Raw genomic sequence first — 23,010 nt, 5'->3', positions numbered from 1 at the left:
CATAGTACCGCCACTTTACTTTGTTAGTATGAACAGTATGCATTATCAATGGTAATATATGCTGTTTTATGCTGGTTAGTACAAGTTTTAACTAGCAAAACTTACCTTGTGAAGGTGATTGTGAAGGAAGTCTTGCTTGTTAAGCAGGCAGGGGAGGATACCAGCATTACAATGCAAGGTTTTCTGATATCACAGCTCTTCAACTGCAAGGGGTAAAATAAGCTTTATTATTCCCATTTAGAATAGTGCATGCTAATAATTGTTGCTAATAGTCATTTCACCAGGTTTTAGTTATCGTGGCATTTCAACCGTCAGATTATAATGCTCACAAAGCTTAAAAAACAGAGAGCTGATGTGATTGCATGTGACATGAAGGTAATGGCCTTTCAAATTATTTTCCCCACTCTCAATTAGCCTGTGTGAGGCTCAATTAATTATGCTCAGCAAGACCTCTTACCTACGTCTACGGTTTCAGCCTTTTCTCATAGTCAACACTGTGACCCACGTAGACGGTTCACACAACTCTGTGGTGCCTAAACAGCTGAGAAATAGCCTTTATGGACTGAAATGACTCTTTTTTTGACATAATTGAGAATTCAGTGACCCACAGTAGGAAAACCAATGGAGTTTGGTGGCCTGTTTAATTGGAGGTAGGGCTGCATTTCATTCAGCTTGGATTTCAAACTTCCTAATTGGAAATTTAAGTCTTTTTTATATTATATTATACAGTATTATATTATATTATGTTATATTATATGCTTTTTTAACACTACTGTGAGATTACTGGTCTTTTTCTTAATCAAAAGTCTCCATTTACTCTCCATTAAATCACATTTCTGGAGAAACAGTAGAGACACTGAAGAGATCTTTAAGTTGTTGTTTGATTGATATGGCTCTCAAATTAAAAACTGTGCCAAAGGCGCAGGTTTTGAACATCCGTGACATCAAATATCTCATAAGTAAATATCATTGACATTAAAATTGCTGCTTAATATTTGATTTTGAGAGCTGCGTTGGAGGTAAAGATCATGAGACCAGCGTGTGAAACACTGTAAATGATCCTCTCTGTTGATAGTTGTTCACCTGCATTGTTTATTCCTTGCAATTTAGCAGCTAGGAGACATTTCTGTTACACTGCTAGCATTCCCATTTTACCATCATCTTTTGTGCATCAGTGAAAGCCTTTGTGTTCCACATGTGTCTTTGAATGGAGCGCAGTGTGATTCTCTCAGTAATAAAGAAGTGGCATGGCTTGATACCTCAACTTTTATCATCTGAAGGTGTTGGAGGTGACCTCGGGGTTGTTAATGCTGCAACCAACATGTAGTTGAATGGATTAGATCACCGAGGCTGAGAAGAGGCCACATAAAAGTTTTAGCATGGCCGTTGTGTGCTTTGACCTGATGCCTGTGAGTTTTTGTTTCAGCTGAGAGCATTTTCATAATTCAGTCATTCGTTTCATCTGCATTTTTCATGCAACAGAAGTGTTCATTGCCAGGAGAGATAAAAAGACTGGCAGACCGGGAATGGTTATATTACACACAACATAAAGTAAATCTGAATGTAGAAGCTGATGCATAATTCAGCCTGCTACCGTCATTCATTATTTTCCCCTCAAAGATGTAGGTCATTTGAGTAAAATGCATTAAAATATTCACTGCTTTTCATTCCTGTACAGGGAGTGGCTAGCTGAATAAATAAAAACCTGCTGAATGATGGGACATATTTTAATAATAATGTCACTACATCTTCCTGCACATAATTTTCAAGCTGGACTGAGGAAGACAACCTAGTTTTGCAAAGGAAAAAAAAAAAAGGTTCTATATGGAACCCTAAAGATTGTGTTCATATATAGAACCTTTAAGGGTTCCCATCTTGGGATCATTTTATGGATTTAGTTTTAATGAATTAATTTTGTTTTAATAAATTTTTTTTATTTATTTATTTTTTTATTAAATTTTATGAATTAAACAGCTCGTGAACGTACTTTATCACTAGAAAAAATATGATATAACCATTAAACATAAAAGTATTATACAATCATTTAAGACATTTCTCCTTATATAGAATTTTTTTTTTGGCATAAAAGGCTTTTGTTCTTAGAGTGTAGTAAACTTGCAGCAACGCAAAAATGCCTGTATCATATAGTAGAGCTGCACAATTCTGGATAAATTGAGAATCACAATTTTATTTTCATTCATTCATTCATTCATGAATGATTCTCCTGATTCTCCTTATTCTGAATAAATAACTAAACAAAACAACATGTAATTTACCAGAGGTTCTTACAAAATGTTAATTACTGCAGTCTATTTAAAAATATTTCATTACCTGTTTCATACCTATACATGACAACTGCTCTCTCTGGCTCTCTCTGAATGTTCGGTGTGATTGTACTTGACAAACATTTAATAGACATAGCCAGATCTTTTAAAGGATTAGTTCACTTCAGAATTAAAATTTCCTGATAATTTACTCATCTCCATGTCATCCAAGATGTTCATGTCCTTCTTTCTTCAGTTGAAAAGAAATTAAGGTTTTTGAGGAAAACATTCCAGGATTTTTCTCCACATGGACTTCACTGGGGTCCAACGGGTTGAGGGTCCAAATTGCAGTTTCAGTGCAGCTTCAAAGGGCTCTACACGATCCCAGCCGAGGAATAAGGGTCTTATCTAGTGAAACAATCGGTCATTTTCTAAAAAAAATAAAATAAAAATTTATATTCTTTTTAACCACAAATGCTCGTCTTGCACTGCGATGCGCCACGCATTATGTAATCATGTTGGAAAGGTCACGCGTGACGTAGGCGGAAGTACCGTGGTAGGGTGAAAAACTTCATCTCATTTTCTCCTCCAACTTCAAAATCGTCCGACATCATTGTTTTACCTTTTTCGTAAAGGGCATTTGACTTTGCATATTCCCTTAGTAGAAACTGGATTGGTACTTTCGCCTACGTCGTGCGTGACCTTTCCAATGTGATTATGTAATGCGTGGCGCATCGCAGAGCAGTGCAAGATGAACATTTGTGGTTAAAAAGTATATACATTTTTATTTTTTTTAGGAAATGACAGATCGTTTCACAAGATAAGACCCTTATTCCTCAGCTGGGATCATGTAGTGCTCTTTGAAGCTGCATTGAAACTGCAATTTGGACCTTCAACCCAGTGAACCCCAGTGAAGTCCACTTTATGGAGAAAATTCCTGGAATGTTTTCCTCAAAAATCTTAATTTCTTTTCGACTTAATTTCGTTCTTAATTTCTAACATCTTGGATGACATGGAGGTGAGTAAGTTATCAGGAAATTTTAATTCTGCTCTACCATATGTGTTTCTGCTGTAATTCACAGCAGCAGTCATTCAGGAACATGCCATCAGGTACATTACGAACGTGGTGACCGTGTGTCTCTTAGAACAATTACTTTTAACTATGACTTCATCTCGATCTGGGCTCGTCCTTGACTCCCTTTTTATAAGAATAAAGGACCATCTGCGGCACACAGAAACGCTTGGGGCCTATTATTACTTAAATAAATGAAGGGGTAATCATGGGTCAGTCGACTGCAGCGAAAGTAGAATGAGAAACTGGGGACTCGCTGTTGTAATGAGAACAGTACGTATACTTACATGATTTCTTTGTCATTGTATGAGGTGTACTGTATGCATGATGCTGTCTGTGATCTCTGTAGCATACATACTACTCTTACTATTTGTCTGTACAGTATGCAGATTTTATGTATGCATACTAGGATGAACGTGAGCAAAAATGTATCCCACAATGCAATCAAAAATCTAAATCACAATTTCTATTGTGTTGTTCTTTACTAATTATTTGATTGGACTATGTTAGTGCTCCATTCCCATTGGATTATTCTGAAGCTTTGCTGCTAGAGAAGGAAATCAAGACAGTACAGGGTGTTGTGTGCACATCCGTCTTTTACGTGTATGTGTGTGTGTGTGTGTGTGTGTGTGTGTGTGTGTGTGTGTGTGTGTGTGTGTACGTGGGCACGTACGACCCTTCAGGTCTATTTAATATCTCTCTTATTGCTTATCTCTAATGAGCTCTTAAAAAGCCATTTGAAGATGAATACGTCTACTCTAATGTGACTCTGATAAGATACAAGAGATACGTTTTCATAAAGAGGCGACAGTAGAGGCCGAGCAATTAGTCCAAATGGAAAGTTTCCAGAAAGAAGCAGATGCAGATGCTGATATGAGCTGGTCCTCAGATGTCCTCTTTTCTTTGCGTTTGGAAAACACAAACAGGTAGTAGTTTTTATCTTTATCTGTGAGGAAGCCATCTGTCCGAACCTCTCGTGTCACTGTGTTCATTAGGATTTAACAGCGCTGATTAAACAAGCGTTTGGAAGCATTCGAGGACGTCCACAATAATGGAAGACTGTAATTAGTGCTTCCGTTTGTGATCCAGACATGAATGATTGCGCAAATCAGGTGGCTTGTTGAGGAGAGGTGTGCTGCTACTTTACTAAATGATCAGACGTGCAATTTTCACCTGCTGGAGCATAACAAGTTTTTTAATGCCAAGTTTACACTACAGGATTTTAAGCTCGATTTAAGCCCGATTTGCAAGTTAACGAGCTCGCCGACAGGTCGGGCTGTGATCGGGGGAAAATCAGCGAGTGATCGGCGCTCGCCAATCTTTGTGTGAACTACTCAACGATGCATCGAAGAGGCTCGCTGACATATCGCCGACACCTCACAGACGCCAGACAAATATCTAGCATGCTAAATATCTGGAGCTGTTGGCCGACTCAATGTCCTGTGGTGTCACGTGTCGCGACGCAACAGCCAATGAAATATACACTGATGTTTATGGAAGCAGCAATAACAATCCATTCATATATAATTTGCTGACGTTTATTCATATCAGATACACATTGTGTAAGTAACTATAAAGCTCACTTACTCTATTGTTCTCCCAGTTCACCAGCCACATGTATTTCAGGACAAATGGATGAATTCACGTTATATATTAAGATCAAGGTCATTATATAGGTTTTTAAATGACAAAACACTCACTTGCACATATTTGAGAATCGAAATATCAGTTGATGAAATGAGGAGAAAAGCAATAAATCTGTTATACAGTGTGGCCGGCTGGCTGCGGTGTGTCACGTGACAACCATGACGCGTCGTCATGGATACAATAAAGGGAAACGTTCTACAATAACAGTCGGCTTAACTCTGAGAGGTCAGCCAGAATGTTTTAAACTTATGTGTGAAAGGGTTATTTTAATTGTAATTAAATTTAATTCAAAATTTAAACTAATTTCCTCCCAACATCTATTTTCAAATAAAGTCGTTGGGTGACAGTTGTCGTCAGCTCGTGTAGTGCGTAACCTGCTGTTGTAGATCATTTACGTAGTGTGAACACCACAACGACTTCAAGACTCCACAGCAAGTCACGTATTCTGAACAGCACAGCGATCTGCCAACGTTTAAAGTCCTGTAGTGTAAACTTGGCTTAAGGGGTGGCTCATTTAAAGGGACCTATTATGCAAAATTCACTTTTATAAGGTGTTTGAACACAGATGTGTGTCCACAGTGTGTGTAAACAACCAACCTATAATAGTAAAAATCCACTCAATCCTTTTTTTATAATCCCCATGAATCATAAACAGTCTCTCCAAACGAGCTGTTCCAGATTTCCCCCTACTCTTACGTAAGAGTATGGTTAAGCCCCGCCCATGACTGATGACGATCTGCCCTATTAGTATAGCTACCGCCCTGAGTGAGTTGAATCAACTTAACTCCACAGCAACAACTACATAAATTTATCCACTAACAATTCAGAAATGTCCAGATGCAGTTGTAACTTCTTCCTGAGTCTCTCCATCAGTGTTCAACTCCAGTAAGGCTGAACACCATTACTGACAATCGTCATTTTGTCTGCGTGAGATTCTCCAGCTTTGTTGTTGTTGAGTATGCGAAGCTAGAGCTGTTAAAGCTCCACCTCCTTCAGGAAAGGGGGCCGGGAGCAGCAGCTCATTTGCATTTAAAGGGACACACACAGAAACAGTGTGTTTTTGCTCACACCCAAATAGGGGAAAATTTTACAAGCTATAATAAATGATCTGTGGGGTATTTTGAGCTGAAACTTCAAAGACACATTCTGGGGACACCAGAGACTTATATTACATCTATGCAAGGGACATAATAGGACCCCTTTAAGGTTTATCAGTAAAAGGTCACTGTTATTTCTTGGCTAACATCATTGCATAGGAAACTGTATCAACGCCCACTCACTGTTGCACACGAGTAAGTGTTTTGAAAGCATTATCCATACAAAACTGTCATTTACAGACAAACATTATGAAATAATTTACTTGCAGTTTGTAATGTAGCTGCTGTCAGATCCAATACAGTTGACTGCTTCATCTTTCAGCAGTTTCTTTGTGAACTCTCCATTACACTGTGCCTCATTTACAAAACAAAATACTTGGAACAAACATATAATCCTCCGACGCGATCCGGGACGCCATTAAAATAAGCCATCCACTTGTTTCCGACGCTGGGATCTTTCTGAAATCTGTGCAGAGATGCAAATGAGCTGTTTAAACTGGACGCATCAAAGTTCTTTCGCTCTTCCATTTGTCCTGTTGTCGACAGACTCAAGTGTGTGTAGTATGACATAAATTGAACTCACATCTGTATACTATATCCAGTGTAGACAGTGTCACTGATTATAATGGGTTCTATTTGCTTTTGACGCGGCGTGGCGCTCACATCCAGTGTAGACAAATGTTAGCTGTTAGCGACTGAATGCCAGAGGGCGGGGCCTATGGTGTGATGATGTATAACTTTTCGTCAATGTCTTACTCTGGAGGCAGTCATATGCAAATGTATTTGCCCGTGTGACATCACAAATCCCGCAATATCAAATATTCGGAGCTTGATTAAATAAATGGCTTGTTTATAATGAGGAGGATGTTTTAAGCTATGAAACTTGAAGGATGTTTTAATGGTACAAATTTTATTATTCATGTCATGACCCCTTTGTCTTTTTTATTCTGCAAGGATATATTAAATTGATCAAAAGTGACAGTAAAGACATTTATAATGTCACAAAAGATTTCTTTTGAACTTTCTATTCATCAAAGAATCCTGAAAAAAATAAAATAAATAAATAAATAAATAAATGTATCATGGTTTCTACAAAAATATTAAACTGTTTTTAACATTGATCATGATAAGAAATGTTTCTTCAGCCAGAATTCAGTATATTAGAATGATTTCTGAAGGATCATGTGACACTGAAGACTGTATGAAATTCAGCTTTGCATCACAGGAATAAATTACATTTTAAAACATATTCACATGGAACATTGTTATTTTAAATTGTAATAATATTTCACATTTTTTACTGTATGTTTGATCAAACAATGCAGCCATGGTGAGCTTGAGAGACTCTTTCAAAAACATTGAAAATCTTACCGAACCCAAACATTTGAACAGTAGCATAAATCTGAATATAAATTAAAATAATACATGCAAATAATGCAAATTATTGTAGAAAAACTTACTGTTTCAGTAGCTTTTATTTGTTTCAGTTGTTTCTTATATGACAATGTGATTAAATGGAAAGGTTGTGGGTTCGATTCCCACAAAACAAATACCGATGAATATAATCAGAAGAAATTATCTGCCAAATGCTTAAAGGTAAATGGAGAAGAAATTGAGACTTTTGCTGAAGTTTCTGGTTCTCAGATGCTTCTCCTGAGAAAAAAGATCTCAAAGGTTCAGATCCCATAGTCTGCAATCATTATGATCTCATCAATTTTTATTATGATTAAATGATCTGATCTGCCATCAGCATTTATTTTATAGCTCTATACTCTTCCAGTATGACAAGTATTGACTCATTTTAAAAGAAACCTCTGAAACACAGTCTTCTCTCTCTCTCTCTCTCAAACACTGAATGAAAGAGCAGTTTGTGTCGGGTCGAGGTTACAGTCATGTTTGTGCTGGAGCGATAGACAGCGCTGTTGAGAGCTGAAGGGTATTAGATTGTGTATTTGCATGATTTACTCCATTGTAATTATCTGAAGGGTAAAGTGGCTTTTCCGGCACTGAGTAATGAATATGTTGTTTTACATCATCAGCAGCCTTCATCAACGTGATGAGAAGGTAATTACTATTATTTTGCCGGGTGTTTTTCAAAAGGGCCAATATAAGCAGCGTCTAGATCAATGTACTTTAATGAAACGTTTGATTATATAAGCAGATGACCCAAGGATACAACTAATTAGCCTTTACAAATGGCAGAGTTTTCAATTTGAATCTAAAAAGAAATGCTTTAAAGAGCTTCCTTAGAACTACTTACCTGAAATCTATTGCTTAAATTTCTCATTTAAAGAGACGGTTCACTTAAAAATAATTATTTAAATGAATGTTGTTTTTTTTTTGAAAGAAATTAATATTTTTATTCAGAAAGGATGCATTAAATTTAATTGCATTAAATGAAATATTTAGTGATTTCAGAGAAGAAAGCAAGTCAAACAGATTTGGTAAATGATGACATCGTTTTTATTGATATTCCTTTAAAGGGTTAGTTCACCCAAAAATAAAACTAATGTCATTTATTACTCACCCTCGTGGCATTCCAGACCCGTAAGACCTTCGTTAATCTTCGGAACACAAATTAAGATATTTTTGTTGAAATCCGATGGCTCCGTGAGGCCTCCGTAGCCAGCAATGACATTTCTCAAGATCCATTAATGTACTAAAAACATATTTAAATCAGTTCATGTCAGTACAGTGGTTCAATATTAATATTATAAAGCGACGAGAATATTTTTGGTGCGCCAAAAAAACAAAATAACGACTTATATAGTGATGGCCGATTTCAAAACACTGCTTCAGGAAGCTTCGGAGCGTTATGAATCAGTTTGTCGAATCATGATTCGGATCGCGTGTCAAACCGCCAAACTGCTGAAATCACGTGACTTTGGCACTCCAAACCGCTGATTCGATACGCTAATTCGACACGTTGATTCATAACGCTCCAAAGCTTCCTGAAGGAGTGTTTTGAAATCGGCCATCACTATATAAGTTGTTATTTTGTTTTTTTTGGCGCACCAAAAATATTCTCGTTGCTTTATAATATTAATATTGAACCACTGTACTCACATTAACTTTTAAATATGTTTTTAGTACATTAATGGATCTTGAGAGAGGAAATGTCATTGCTGGCTATGCAGGCCTCACTGAGCCATCGGATTTCAACAAAAATATCTTAATTTGTGTTCCAAAGATTAACGAAGGTCTTACGGGTGTGGAACGCCATGAGGGTGAGTAATAAATGACAGAATTTTCATTTTTGGGTGAACTAACCCTTTAATGTGAGTAAACAAGATTTTTATGGAAGATTAAAAAAAATTTAACGTCACATTAAAGCCAATCCAAACGTCCTCCGTTTGAGGACAAACAATCAGCAAGAGTCTGTTAAAAATAATCAGCACCTCGGGTCATGAGCGCTTGAACTGCAATATGTAGTCTTGAAAGACAAGCCGGTCTGTATCCGTCTGAGCAGACGCTGCCGGCGGTGTGCTTCCATAAATCTTTGCCTGCGGCTGATAAAGTTAAAGCAAGACGTTAATTTGAGTACCATATGGTCGACTGGCAGTATTTCAGAAGCTGCTGTCTGCATCACATAATTTGATATCCACTCCATTTGAGAACAAGGTGAGAAAATGGTCTTGAGAGAGTCCCACTGGCGTAACATGTCTTTCTGAAGCCGCTTTTTTTGTTTTGTAATTTGAAACATGGACTGAGAAGAATTTTTATTTTTATTATTATTAATTATAATAATGATAATTATAATGAAAAATAACAAAAGCAATCTAATTATAAATAAATTTTATTTTATATTTGATATAGAATAGTAGTAATAATATTATTAGTATTATTAGTATTATTATCATTATAGTTTTATTTATTATTTTTATAACATGTCAAAACTAATGTATACAATTTATAAACATTCAATAATAATAATAAGTAATTGTATTATTATGATCATTATTATAATATTATTATTTGTATATGTAAAAATAATATATGAAATGTAAAAATATATTTAATAATTAAATAATAATAATAATGATAATAATAATAATAATAATAATAATAATTATTATTATTATTATTTAATTGTACATTCTGTTAGTTTATATTTGAAACATGGACTGTGCAGTGATGTTCTAAATCTTTTTTAAATGTAATCTTTTATTAACTGAAATAATAATAATAATAATAATAATAATAATTATTATTATTTAATTGTACATTCTGTTAGTTTATATTTGAAACATGGACTGTGCAGTGATGTTCTAAATCTTTTTTAAATGTAATCTTTTATTAACTGAAATAATAATAATAATAATAATAATAATAATAGCAATTTCATTATAAATGTTTTTTGTTGGAAACATGGACTGTGCAAGGACGTTCAGAATTTTTTTACACTTAAAATATGGTAAATTATTAAATTAACAATAAAATTATAATAATTGTTATTGTTATTATTATTGTACCTATTTGTACCACAGTATCTATATTTTATCTGTAATTATTTTTATGTATTTTTCTCTGTTTCAGAATTCTTTCTGGAGTTGCTGGACAACTCGGAAAAGTCACTCAACGACATGTTTGTGCGCACATATGGCAAACTGTACACTCACAACTCAGAGATGTTTGAGGACCTGTTCTCCGAGCTCAAGCGCTACTACACCGGCGGCAACGTCAACCTTGAGGAAGTGCTGAATGACTTCTGGTCGAGACTGCTGGAACGCATGTTTCAGCTGCTTAACTCTCAGTACACGTTCACTGACGACTATCTGGAGTGTATCAGCAAATACACAGACCAGTTAAAACCCTTTGGAGATGTTCCTCGCAAGCTCAAGGCCCAGGTCACCAAGGCCTTTATTGCGGCTCGCTCGTTCGTTCAAGGACTCATGGTGGGTCGGGAAGTGGCCAACAGAGTGGCAAAGGTAAGGCATCTATTTTTACACAAGTCTTCCCGGTCTTACTCAGCTTTCACTGGACGTCTAGACAGGTCAGTGGCCTCCAGCGTCTGTCGATGAAATGGAGAGATATAGATAAAACACCAATGAACCAGAGAGATATGCTTTACTGTTTTTTTTTTGTTTTTTTTATTATATTATATTATATTATAATAATACTAATAATAGTAATTATTATTATTATTATTGTATAGCATGGTAGATATAGACCTCACTGCTTATGATTATTATTATGATTATATTAATAATTTATACATAATTTTGTAAATAATTTGAAGGCATATTATTTTATATCATTTTATATTTTATTATAAAATGTGCAATAATAATAATAAAAATTATTATTATTATTATTATTATTATTGTTATTATTATTATTATTATTATTATTATTATATAGCATGGTAGAAATAGACCTCAGTGCTTATGATTATTATTATGATTATTTTAATAATGTATGCATCATTTTGTAAATAATATGAAGGTATATCTTTCGTATATAGCATGGTACATTTGACATGATGATGATGATGATGATGATGATTATAGTTAGTATATTTATATGGATTTTTTTGGTTTAGCACAACTAATACCATAAACACGTGTATATTTTGTAGAAGCCATTTATTTGTATGTATTTTTCTAAAGGCCACAAAGTACACATTTCCATCTGTGCTAATGCATCTTAACACCACAGAAGCCGTGTATGAGCTTTGATGTGACAGCTGCACGCTGGACAGGTTATGACATCAGTGATGAGGCGAGATGGCCTGCGGAGCAATGGACGGTTTCTGAAGGGAAGATAAAAGCGTGCTGACTGGCAGCCGCAGCGGGCATCTCTGCTCCATCTCTCAGATCCGTCTTTGATAGCTCGTCTCAATCACATTTTCCGCTGGATGTTTTGCTGTTTAATGGCTTACTGGATGATTATAAGCATTATTGACAGATTTCCTACCGAAAAAGCTCAGAGAATGTAGTGAGGCAGCCAGGCCTGGTCTGTTTGGAGTGGTTTTGCTGAGGTAAAATGTAGATAAGCTGCTTTTGTATTTGTGTCATCTGTGATGCCAACGGTAATAAGAAAGTGACTGTTATTTTTTTGCCTTAGACTGTCCTCTGTGACGTCCAACATGTCAGAGAGCTGATCACATCTGTCATAGTTCATAGGAGTTGAGCAATATGTAGCAAATTGTGAATTGTTTGTGAAAGTCTTTGAATTGGCCATATAAGTGCCATCTGAGACTATCAGCCTCTGATTTAAATTGGTTAGTAGAACTTAGAACACTCGGGAAGTAGAATTTGGAACCGGTCCACATAAATAGAGTTTGTGTTCTTGTCACTTTGACAGAGTTCACATGAGTATGATTGAAAGCAGGAGCTGGATTATTCTTAGCCAATCAGGCTGCATTGTCTATAATGGCACCTCTGACCAATCGAGAACAGTTGGAAGAGCCTCAAATATATATTTTTATGGCAATGACACATAATTGTCATTAGGAGAAGTGTTCTTGAGGAACACTTCAACACTGCTTACTGGGAACACAGACTTGAGAAACTTCAAACAAATAGTCTATAATTACTCTGTTGGACTCTCCAAATGTGCAGTATTAACAAAATGTATTATAGCTAAAGTTAATTAGCACCAAAATTATGCTAATCCTCTAATTTTACACAAGGAGTGTATATGTTATGAAATGTGTGAAAGAAGGTACTGTATAGAATGCCTATGGAATATATAGAATGTGTGAAGTTTTTAGGCAAAGTATGAAATGTCTGCTTTTTGTGATTATTTTGCATACTTTTCCTAGGCATTCTATACATAGGTATTATACAGAATGACAAGCCGGCTGGCCCTTTGGCATAGGGATTTCACACATTGCTGGTAACATATATAAAGTAGAGATCGACCGATATGGGTTTTTCTATAACCGATGCCGATGTTTAGAGGTCAGGGTCAGCCGATGGCCGATATGTGCTGCCGATTTTTAGGGCCAATATCTTGAAGTTTTCTCCTTCCTTTGCATGCTAAAATGTCACACTAATAATAAGTGGATGCACAACATTTCTAAACTTAACATAATTTATTGAACACTGACTTGATTTACATAAAAATTTTAGAGCATTTATCAAGCTGAATTTTTCAAGTTTGTTGGAACATAAATGTAAACTTAAATATACATTTAAATAAAATACAACTTTATAAATAAAAATCAATTAAAAACTTTGTCATGTTGCACAGCCTTGTATGCAAGGACAGTGCTAAACTCTTAGTGATTTCTGACATTCTTGACGGTCAACGTTAGCGTATAACGTATATATATAGTCATTAGTCGGAACACATCATTTTATTAGGCTGATGTCCATTTTGCATTACACAGTTGATGGAAACACACGCAGATGCGCATATTCTTGAGCTGAATTTTCATTAATGCAAAGTTGGATGGAAACTCGGCTATTGTCTGCATCAAACCATGCTTCCGAACAAATGTCATACACTTCTGCGCAGTGGCTTAGCGCAAATCCGCGGGGGTTCAACCAAGAAGGGGAGCCAATGGATATCACACAAGAAGCAACGTGCAAACTTTGCGGAAAAGTTATGCCGGTAAAAGCTTAACCTCGGTCAGTATTCAAAGTGAAAGTAAAAGTGACGGAGCTGCCTGACGCTGCATTAACGGAGCATTTTCTCTCAGAGACGAATTTCAACATAATATGCTGATAACGGTATATAACTGTCTTAATTTATTCCATTATTTCTCTTGTTGCCCGTACATATAGTGAAACAAATGAGAAGAATAGTATTTCGTGTTAAACAGCTTGTTTTTTTTTGTTTTTTTTTAAGTTGGTGCTTGAAGTAGCCTAAAGCTGCTCTTAATTTTCATTTATGACTGCAGTGTTAGGAAATATTATAGACTGTTAATAATTTTAATTATAGGTCTAATTCATTGTATAATAGACCTAAAAAACGTTTAAAACATTTTCAAAGAGGAGCTGATAGCCTAATCTTTTATCCTCACAGCACGTCAGTTATGCGGTGATGCGCTGTGAAATTATTGCGGGGCAAATTTATTATAATATTAATTTAATAATAAAAGTAGCTTACCTAATAGTAATAATAATAGACTAGAAGAATGTAACAGGCTTACATTAATTGGAAATGCCAAATCCTCTTAATATTGCCAATATTTGTCGGAGTAACGTAGCCCTCAATCACGCTGCAGTGTTTGTGAGAGCTGCCACCTTCTCCACCCCAAGCAGAGTGAAATTCTCCGACTCCGACACAGGAAAAATAAAACAGAACTTATAACTAATATGTTATGTATGGCTAATATGTTAGCAAGCAAGCTGCTGGTAGTTTTGGACTACAGTCCTTAAAGTTAACTACAAATAAGTGAACCTTCAACCAGCTGTAGCATTATGCCAGTTCCCGACGGTTCTATGCTATCCGTTGTTTCTTTCACTAAGTGAAGCAACACTTCATAGTTTACTAGTAATATATAGTAAATATATGGCCATAGAACTTTGAAATATCAGAATTTAAGCCTTAGGCTACCTTTATCTCCCAGTACTGTTGTTGAATCTTCCAAAAGTTTCAAATCACATGCGGCAGCAGCACATTCCACCGCACCAATAACACAGGGCTGCCCGCGGACGTGCCTGGCTTTAAATCGGCACTACTAAACACGGATATCGGCCGATGCTGATGTATTAAAAAAAGACAAATATCGGCCCAATATATCGGTCGACCTCTAATATAAAGTATGCAAAACTACTGATATGATTCAATTTTGATTGAATATGATTGAACCCCTAAGATTTAAACCTGTAATTTGTAACATTTTACTCAAATATCTCAAACTGTACAGTTCGTTGAGGTCAGATGTGCTGCTGATACTTTTCTAAGTGATTGCTACTCTTGCTTTATGGCACCACTCACTCAGGAAAATGTAAGAATCTAGGAAATGCACTTTTATAATACACTAGTGTTTTCCTTAGTGTAGGTTCACTAAAGGAAATTATCAAGTTAAATTTTCCAGGCACATTTGTATTCTTATAAAGAAAAGGAAGCTGTAATACGGGTGTGTGTTTGCAGTTAAAGTGAACAGCTTCATGAACATATACAGAGAATTTTGTGGCTCAATTTTAAACTAATACAGCCACTTTCCATCATCTATAATGCTCTTTGTATATGCAATTCATAATACATGTAAAGCTCCAATGTTAATATCAAAGCAGGAGGCTCTTAAGCACTGTTTACACCTGGTATTAAGTTTTGGTCAATTGGATCAAAAGTAGACGAGGGAGACACATACCCGTTTACACCTGGTGTTTTAATCCATCTCTTTTGTCCACTTTCAACCACTTTTTGTCCTGATTTCTTCGAGGGGAGGTTCTGTGGGCGTATAAATTTGTTTCTTTTTTCAGATCTTTCAATCTAATGGACAAAACAAGCTCGCGCAATTTATATATGAATGCGCACGGAGACAACGGGAAAACATATGGAGAGCAGCAGCTTTCGTTTCTGTTCTGACAGCCGCACGGTACGGACGTCACGGTTCGGTTCATGCAGTTACACGACGAATACAGTCAGTCACAGGCGATCCACACTCCAATCCAAAAGTGGGCGTGCACATTAATGCTTTTAGTCTAACCACTTTTAACCAGCATTAACCACCAATAATCGCAATAAGCTCTGTGTTTTGTTAATTTCGATTAGAAACAAAGTGCCATCTTTCAAATTCTTTCCATTTTATCACGAAATTCAAACAATAAATGCCGTTTTGATGCTTTTTGATGTGGCGTGAACAGATCGCTGTATAGGCACCTCAGTTCAAACGGCAGCGTGGAGCGCGAGTGAACGTGACCATCCCTTCCTCTTCACTACCACATGAACATGAATGAACATGAAGGTATGTTGAAAGGTACAGTACAACTTACTGAAACGTATCATATCTCTTGTATTCGCTCAATCAGTGCTTCAACCGCGGAAAGATGTCAGTAAAACAGCTTGTAACAATATGTCAAGTAGTATTACATTTACCTCAGAAAAGCAATTCAGTGTCAACAGCTTGTTAGCTCGCTAGAGAAATGCACTAAATATCACTAAATATATGCACTATTTGCCTATTTTAGCGAATTTATTTTAGCGGATTTATTTAGGCCTTACATTAACTAACAGGTTAAGTAAAATATAATTTATATATATATATATATATATATATATATATATTATAATATATATATTTATAATGATTATATTTCAACAATGAATTGGAGAAACTGCCTTATGTGTAATTTACATGTTTACAACACATACATTTTTTATTATTATTTGAGTGTTGATGATAATATCTAAAAATAAATAGCAACTCAATTTAATAATTTGGGCTCTGTTGTTAATTGTAACCTTTATTATAGTAATGTGCAAGTAAGGGCTCCCTAGTAGGTTACAGTATTAGCAGAGATAGAATTTTTTATTCTTAAGAAAATTGTAATTATAATTGAATACATTTAAAGACAGAGACACAGTTTGTTCAGTAAAACATTGTTTAATAAAAAAAGAGAAAAAATTGTTTTGTTTTCTCACCCTGCTGTACCGAACACGTACCGAACTGTGACTTCAAAACCGAGGTACGTACCGAACCGTCATTTTTGTGTACCGTTACAGCCTTAATATATATTAAGGCTGTAACGGTACACAAAAATGACGGTTCGGTACGTACCTCGGTTTTGAAGTCACAGTTCGGTATTTTATGCGTTTGAGACATGGTGTTTTCCTCAGTGCATAACTTACATTTCACAAGTTTATTCTCCATCTGTAAATGTTAAAAAGTCATGCAAATATTTCCATTTTGCTGCTAAACTTCACAGTGAATGAGCGCTGCTGCGCGCATGCACGCCAAACGCACAATAATTCTGACTAAAATATATACATTTTGCTAAAATATTTGATGTTGGACATTAAATGTGCCATATGTACAATTTTAAACCTACAAGTAAGTGTATTTTTATGATTGCAGTAAATGGACTATTGTAATGGGGTAAATCAAGGCTAATATACTGTAGGCCAATTACTGAGCTTAGATTCACCTTAACAATTAAAATTTAGTTTGTGCATATTTATTTTAATTTTTAATTTTGTGATTTTAACTTCTGTTCTTCTAATAACCATAAAATGTACTACAGCTGGCAAACAAAACTAGAGAGAATGTATCATATATTTTAAAACAATCTAATTAAATCTTGGGCACAAAACATTTAGCCAGTAAGAAAAGAAAACCTGTAGGTAACAGATATATAGATTCCCAGAGGTCTATATTTTAGTAAATATGGGCCTTGGAAAAGGCTAGCTGACTTTATTGTGCTTTGACTACAGTAGGTAGGCCTATTTCTAGTGTGAACAACAACCATGCATGTCCCTTCTGCAGGCTGCATCTTACTCTTTTCATAGATTTTGCTGGCTCTCAGGCACTATTTCTCCTGCTCTTTGTTGAGCAAACAAATCGCTCATCACTAAATAAAAACTTAAAAATGAAGGCCTGATTGTTTTAGGGGCCTTGTCACAGGTCCATTGATTTTGAATTTCTGTTACTTTTGCTATATTTTCACACTTAAAACAATGATTTGGTAATCCTCTTTTACCCCACTGTCCTCTTTTGTCCTAAGAAATAAGTTTTCCTGAAGTTCTCCCAAGTGGTTCCATTTCTGTCAGTATTAAGTCTGAGAATGATTCAGTGGGCTATATAACACTTAATTTTTAAGAAATTACTTCTCTTTAAATGTTTTGGTTCATCCCACTTACATTTTAATCAAAAATTGCCTTAAACTTCCACCATTTTTTATTTTATTTTATAGTGATTAATAAAGTCAAATAATTGTATGTGAGAGAGTCCGCTGTAATATCATTGCGTTCCTATTGGTCAGTGTTAGCCTGACAGTTAGCCTGCTCCGGACCAGGTTAGTTTCCCAGCATAAGTTGCCAGAGTAACTGAGTTTAAACTAATTTAAGTTTGCTTTATGAAACAGAATTCACTGACAATAAGTCTGACTAACTAAAATAAGCCTGGCTTGTATTCTAATCTTGTTTTATGAAACAGCCCTCTGGTCTGTAGTAATTGAGAAATCCATCTGGCTGATGCTTCAGAAAGAACCCAGAAGAGCTTCACTTTTCAGCAATAAAACCTATAATACACTAATCTGTTTTCTAGCTACAAAGAACATACTGTACAGGTGCTGGTCATATAATTAGAATATCATCAAAAAGTAGATTTATTTCACTAATTCCATTCAAAAAGTGAAACTTGTATATTATATTCATTCATTACACACAGACTGATATATTTCAAATGTTTATTTCTTTCATTTTTGATGATTATAACTGACAACTAAGGAAAATCCCAAATTCAGTATCTCAGAAAATTAGAATATTGTGAAAGGTTCAATATTGAAGACACCTGGTGCCACACTCTAATCAGCTAATTAACTCAAAACACCTGCAAAAGCCTTTAAATGGTCTCTCAGTCTAGTTCTGTAGGCTACACAATCATGGGGAAGACTGCTGACTTGACAGTTGTCCAAAAGACGACCATTGACACCTTGCACAAGGAGGGCAAGACACAAAAGGTCATTGCAAAAGAGGCTGTTCACAGAGCTCTGTGTCCAAGCACATTAATAGAGAGGCGAAGGGAAGGAAAAGATGTGGTAGAAAAAAGTGTACAAGCAATAGGGATAACCGCACCCTGGAGAGGATTGTGACACAAAACCCATTCAAAAATGTGGGGGAGATTCACAAAGAGTGGACTGCAGCTGGAGTCAGTGCTTCAAGAACCACTACGCACAGACGTATGCAAGACATGGGTTTCAGCTGTCGCATTCCTTGTGTCAAGCCACTCTTGAACAACAGACAGCATCAGAAGCGTCTCGCCTGGGCTAAAGACAAAAAGGACTGGACTGCTGCTGAGTGGTCCAAAGTTATGTTCTCTGATGAAAGTAAATTTTGCATTTCCTTTGGAAATCAGGGTCCCAGAGTCTGGAGGAAGAGAGGAGAGGCACACAATCCACATTGCTAGAGGTCCAGTGTAAAGTTTCCACAGTCAGTGATGGTTTGGGGTTCCATGTCATCTGCTGGTGTTGGTCCACTGTGTTTTCTGAGGTCCAAGGTCAACGCAGCCGTATACCAGGAAGTTTTAGAGCACTTCATGCTTCCTGCTGCTGACCAACTTTATGGAGATGCAGATTTCATTTTCCAACAGGACTTGGCACCTGCACACAGTGCCAAAGCTACCAGTACCTGGTTTAAGGACCATGGTATCCCTGTTCTTAATTGGCCAGCAAACTCGCCTGACCTTAACCCCATAGAAAATCTATGGGGTATTGTGAAGAGGAAGATGCGATATCCCAGACCCAACAATGCAGAAGAGCTGAAGGCCACTATCAGAGCAACCTGGGCTCTTACAACACCTGAGCAGTGCCACAGACTGATCGACTCCATGCCACGCCGCATTGCTGCAGTAATTCAGGCAAAAGGAGCCCCAACTAAGTATTGAGTGCTGTACATGCTCATACTTTTCATGTTCATACTTTACAGTTGGCCAAGATTTCTAAAAATCCTTTCTTTGTATTGGTCTTAAGTAATATTCTAATTTTCTGAGATACTGAATTTGGGATTTTCCTTAGTTGTCAGTTATAATCATCAAAATTAAAAGAAATAAACATTTGAAATATATCAGTCTGTGTGTAATGAATGAATATAATATACAAGTTTCACTTTTTGAATGGAATTAGTGAAATAAATCAACTTTTTGATGATATTCTAATTATATGACCAGCACCTGTATATCCAAAAAAAGCTTCATAAGTAAGTGAAATGGTGTTCAAAGAAATTCTGTTTGTAACAAACCTTAAGGTGCAAGGTTTATGATGTGTATATTTTTACCAATGACCAAATGTTGCTGGATTGCAGACGCGTACACGAGTCTCTCGCTGCACTGGACATGAGGCAGGCATCACTAATGGCCGTGCTTTGATTCAGTATGTGTTGTGTGCTAATGGACCGGGCTGTTTTCACAGACCTGTTTGGGGCAGTGATGTCACTGACCTCATGTAGGAGATCTAAAGAGAAATAAGCCAAAATGTTGTTTACATGCACGAGCACACTCATATACCCAGCCTGATACTGAAGTCATTTTGACATTTATTTGTTGCTGTGAAAATCAAGATGTTTGTGCTTTGCTGCTAATTTAAAGAACTTGATCTTCCTGCTGTTCAGATCGCTAATGGTTTAATTAAATATATCTTTGGGTTTATAATTGGATTTTTAAAATTTCACATATAAACAGTAATATAAAGAAGATCAAGGAAAGGTTACTGTTTATTTCAACTTTAATAAATAAGTCATTAGCAAACATTATTTTAACAGGTTAGAGTAGAAATATCTATGAAAATGGGTTTTATTTTTAGCTGTTTGATTTATTTATATAATATGATATAATATAATTATTATTTAATTTAAAATAAACTATAATTTGTATTGTTATACATAACAACATAACATACCATAACAACACAACACAACACACATTTTTTTTTTTTTTTTTTTAAAGTATGTGTATTTTCAATGTCAGTGTGTAGACATTACATGGAACACATTGCGATGTGCTCAGGAATAAACAGCTCTGATTACACATTTGGGATTAATTGCAATCCGTGGCCTCATCGCTGGTATGTTTTCTCTGATTTGAGCACTGAAAATCCGCTCATGTTAGATTATGAGAACCATTTGGAGAATTCATGCTTCATGCCGTCCCTCTGTACTTGAAACGCTGAAAGGGGCAAAAGAAGATTTAACAGATTATTACTTTTTTTCAGAGATTTGAGGATAACATTATTTAAACTGCAGCAAAACAGCATAAGCGTATTTAGAGGTTCAGAACAGGTGTGTGGTTTAAGATTTAGCATGGTTGTGTGTGAAATAAAACTGTATATTGTCACTGAAAGGAACAATAATGAAGTAAAAAAAAAAAAAAAAAAAGTAAAAATTGTTTTCAGTTCTTTGAGTATAGCTGTGATTGTCTGAGCTTAAAACATATATCTAAATTCATAACACTAGTCATGTGAATGTAAAGTTCTAGCTATGGAAGCTCAATTTCACTGTGTCATGTCCTGAAACTCAATTCATAATGCAAAACAAGTACACATTGTATTGCTTTCTAGCTCCCTGAATGGCACACGTGTTTGAAGGAAGCTCTATCGCTCACTTTGAATTTTGCAAGAATGCATTAAAATGCTTAAGTATGTACAAAGTATGCATGCTTACAATGAGTTGTTTAAGCATTGGTGTCCATGTTTGCGTACTTACATAGATTATGGCTGCATCCACATACTTCCCTACAATATAGTAGGTGAAAAACAGTATGTGACAAAAGAAGTATGTCCAAATTCACAGTACTCATAAAAGAGTAGGCAAAAAGTACCCGGATGATCTACTTCTTCCGGTGAGATTCTGAAGTGTGATGGGCACTTACGATGGACACTTACGATGGACACTTTACTATCCCATGAGGCCACAGGAGAGGATTTGTGAATGTCAGTGAAGCGACGCAGCTGATGCTGGTAGGTCACATGAGAATGACAACATGGTGAAAGTAGTATGTGCAGATTACATTCATACTACACACACTCATACTATATAGAACATACTTTTTTAGCAGGTGTGAAATAATTATTCAAAATAAGTACCTACTCGAGAGTATGCGATTTCGGCATGATGTTCAGCCTATGTTTCTGGCTTTTAGTATCATCAGTGGTCAGAATGAAAGATTAAGGAAACATATTTTTCAACCAGGATATTGTGTTTTCAAGAGTTCAAAGACAGCCTAGAATTCTTTACAGGCATACATTGATGTGTGTGTGTATATATATATATATATATATATATTGATCTTAACTGCTGTAAACATGTCAGCACTGTTTATATTTGGTTTAGAAAGAGTCGCTGTGTTACATAGCTGCATTTAAAAATAAAGCGATCTTGACCTTAAAGCGAACTTTGGAAGTTTTCCATACTTCTATCAGGCTGTTTCGTTAAAAAAGAAACTCTTTTCTTACAGTTGGGAGGATAGAGTTGCCTAGTTCAATAGGATCAGTAGTCTGTCTGTCTGCTGAACAGACATCTGTTAAGGTCTCATTGGTGGTCTCCCATGGGAACGCCACCATTTTTCAAGTGCACATACTCTTTTTGTTAGAGAGCCGAGCTCGCCACATTGCTTACAAGAATGCCACGTTCTGCAAAAAGAGCAATATTTCAATAGTTTACCTGAAATGACTAAATGCTTTAGTTGAATATATATATATATATATAATATATATACACACACATCATATTATGGACACCTTTGTCTTGACAGTGTAATTTTTTTTTTGAAAATTTTTATTTTTAAATTTTAAGCTTAATTTTCGTTAAAGTTTTAGTAATTGTGTGTTAGAAAAAATTGGTCATTTTTAGTAGTTTTTTTGTGTTTGTAAATATGTCTATATAGTTTTTATTAATTTTTATTTGTTTAAATTTTGAAATTAAAAAAAAGTTTATATTTTATTTTATTCCAGGTAATGTTTATTTTATTTCAAGTAATGAATATATGCTTTTTTTTTTTTTTTTTTTTTTTTTTTGCTAATTTTTTATTATGGACACCTTTGTTCACTGTAACGATGAAGTCTTGACAGTATAGTTAACAGTATCAAAATACCAAAATACTATTATAGTTTTTTATTAATATTTTGAAAAGGTTTTTATTTTTAAATTTGCCTTTTTTCGAATTAAGTTTAGTTAAATTTTTAGTAATTTTGTTGTTTTTGTTATTTTTAGTTTTTTTTTAAACATTAGTTTTTATTATTTTATTTTTAGTTTAGTTTTTTTTAAACATCTCTATAGTTTTTATTATTTTTTACAAAAAAGAAAGTTTAATAAAGAAATAAAA

General features: G+C 35.4%; 1 protein-coding gene across 2 annotated transcripts in view; it reads left to right on the top strand.

Moving 5' to 3' along the window:
- The window catches only part of gpc6a (glypican 6a), a 249,648-nt gene that overhangs the window by 113,550 nt on the left and 113,088 nt on the right, over positions 1-23,010 (top strand). For both annotated transcript variants that reach the window (XM_051897701.1, XM_051897711.1), the window contains exon 3: positions 10,617-11,008. In XM_051897701.1, the coding sequence (XP_051753661.1) occupies positions 10,617-11,008 (392 nt within the window). The remainder of the gene's footprint in view (positions 1-10,616; positions 11,009-23,010) is intronic.

Source organism: Ctenopharyngodon idella, chromosome 1 (genome assembly GCF_019924925.1).
Source record: "Ctenopharyngodon idella isolate HZGC_01 chromosome 1, HZGC01, whole genome shotgun sequence".
NCBI lineage: Eukaryota > Metazoa > Chordata > Actinopteri > Cypriniformes > Xenocyprididae > Ctenopharyngodon > Ctenopharyngodon idella.
Note: the sequence above shows the minus strand (reverse complement) of the source record. Positions and strands in the feature narration are given on the sequence as shown.